Source organism: Corylus avellana, chromosome ca5 (genome assembly GCF_901000735.1).
Source record: "Corylus avellana chromosome ca5, CavTom2PMs-1.0".
Classification (NCBI taxonomy): domain Eukaryota; kingdom Viridiplantae; phylum Streptophyta; class Magnoliopsida; order Fagales; family Betulaceae; genus Corylus; species Corylus avellana.
In genome coordinates this window covers 23857814-23858856 of record NC_081545.1, presented here as the reverse complement: position 1 = coordinate 23858856, position 1043 = coordinate 23857814, and the positions used below count along the sequence as shown (strand labels likewise).

General features: G+C 31.2%; 1 protein-coding gene across 1 annotated transcript in view; it reads left to right on the top strand.

Moving 5' to 3' along the window:
* Positions 1-902: 902 nt before the first annotated feature.
* LOC132181972 (protein IQ-DOMAIN 24-like) overlaps positions 903-1043 on the top strand; it is a 1377-nt gene continuing 1236 nt past the window's right edge. Inside the window, exon 1 of the mRNA XM_059595186.1 lies at positions 903-927. Within this exon, the coding sequence (XP_059451169.1) occupies positions 903-927 (25 nt within the window). The remainder of the gene's footprint in view (positions 928-1043) is intronic.

Genomic DNA, 1043 nt, shown 5'->3' with positions numbered 1-1043 from the left:
AAAAAGAGGTGGACAAAATTTTGGTTTGAAACTGACCCGAAATTCAGATTTTTAAATTATAAAGTTGAAAACTCTAGTTTTAGAATCAAAATGAGATAAATCAAAAAAAAAAAAAAAAAAAAAGCTAAAAATATAAAAATCTTTTACAAAGAGATAAAAGGCTTTGTGTAATCCTGAAAAAGGTCCGACTTGCTTATGATTCTTTTAAATCATTGACAATCACTATTGCCTTGCCTGTTGTTTGATCATTTTAAACTGAATTGACCGGAAAAGATTCAATTTGCACTGCATTTTGTCATTTGAGCTTTATTGTCAAGCGCCCTATCCTTCCCTACAAATCTTCGTACCACAATAATGTGATATACCGTACTGCCTTTTCAATCAATCCCCCAATGAATAGATTCAAACCGAGAAAGAGTTATTTTACTGTCAAAATTTATTATCAATGCATTTACATTGACAAATTATTAAATAAAATTTCATTATTCTGCTCCCTCCCTCACTTCCCTCTACATGTTTTTAGGTGATGTAGCATAATAAAGCCATTGTCCCATTGCCCTACTCTAGATTCCCTAAGCCTACAATTTTTTTTAAGCAGCAAGAAAATTTCAGGTTCATTATTATCGCGTGTTTTAAAAAGACTCTTTAAATTTTAAAACTTTTTAATTTAACATTTTAAACTTTTAATTTAATTCAATAAAAATTATTAAAATAAATAATAAAAAAAATATTACGAATTCCAATAATTTCTTATAAAAAAAAAAGAAAAGAAAAAGAAAATATAAAATGGTGACTTGAAATATGGGGAAAGTGGCAATAGTAATTAGTACCCGACTAGAAGGGGAAAAAAGGGTACTATTTAGTACTTAGCCACTTAGCTCAGGAGTTGAGGTAAAGTAGACATGCGAACAGCGCAGAGAAAGAGAGGCGATTGGATTTTTCAAAAGCTTTGTTTATTTTTAAGAAACAACCAAACTAACAACGCGAGCGTGTGACGGAAGCCATCAACCGCGCGTCTGACGACCTCCTCAAAATCCTCGCTT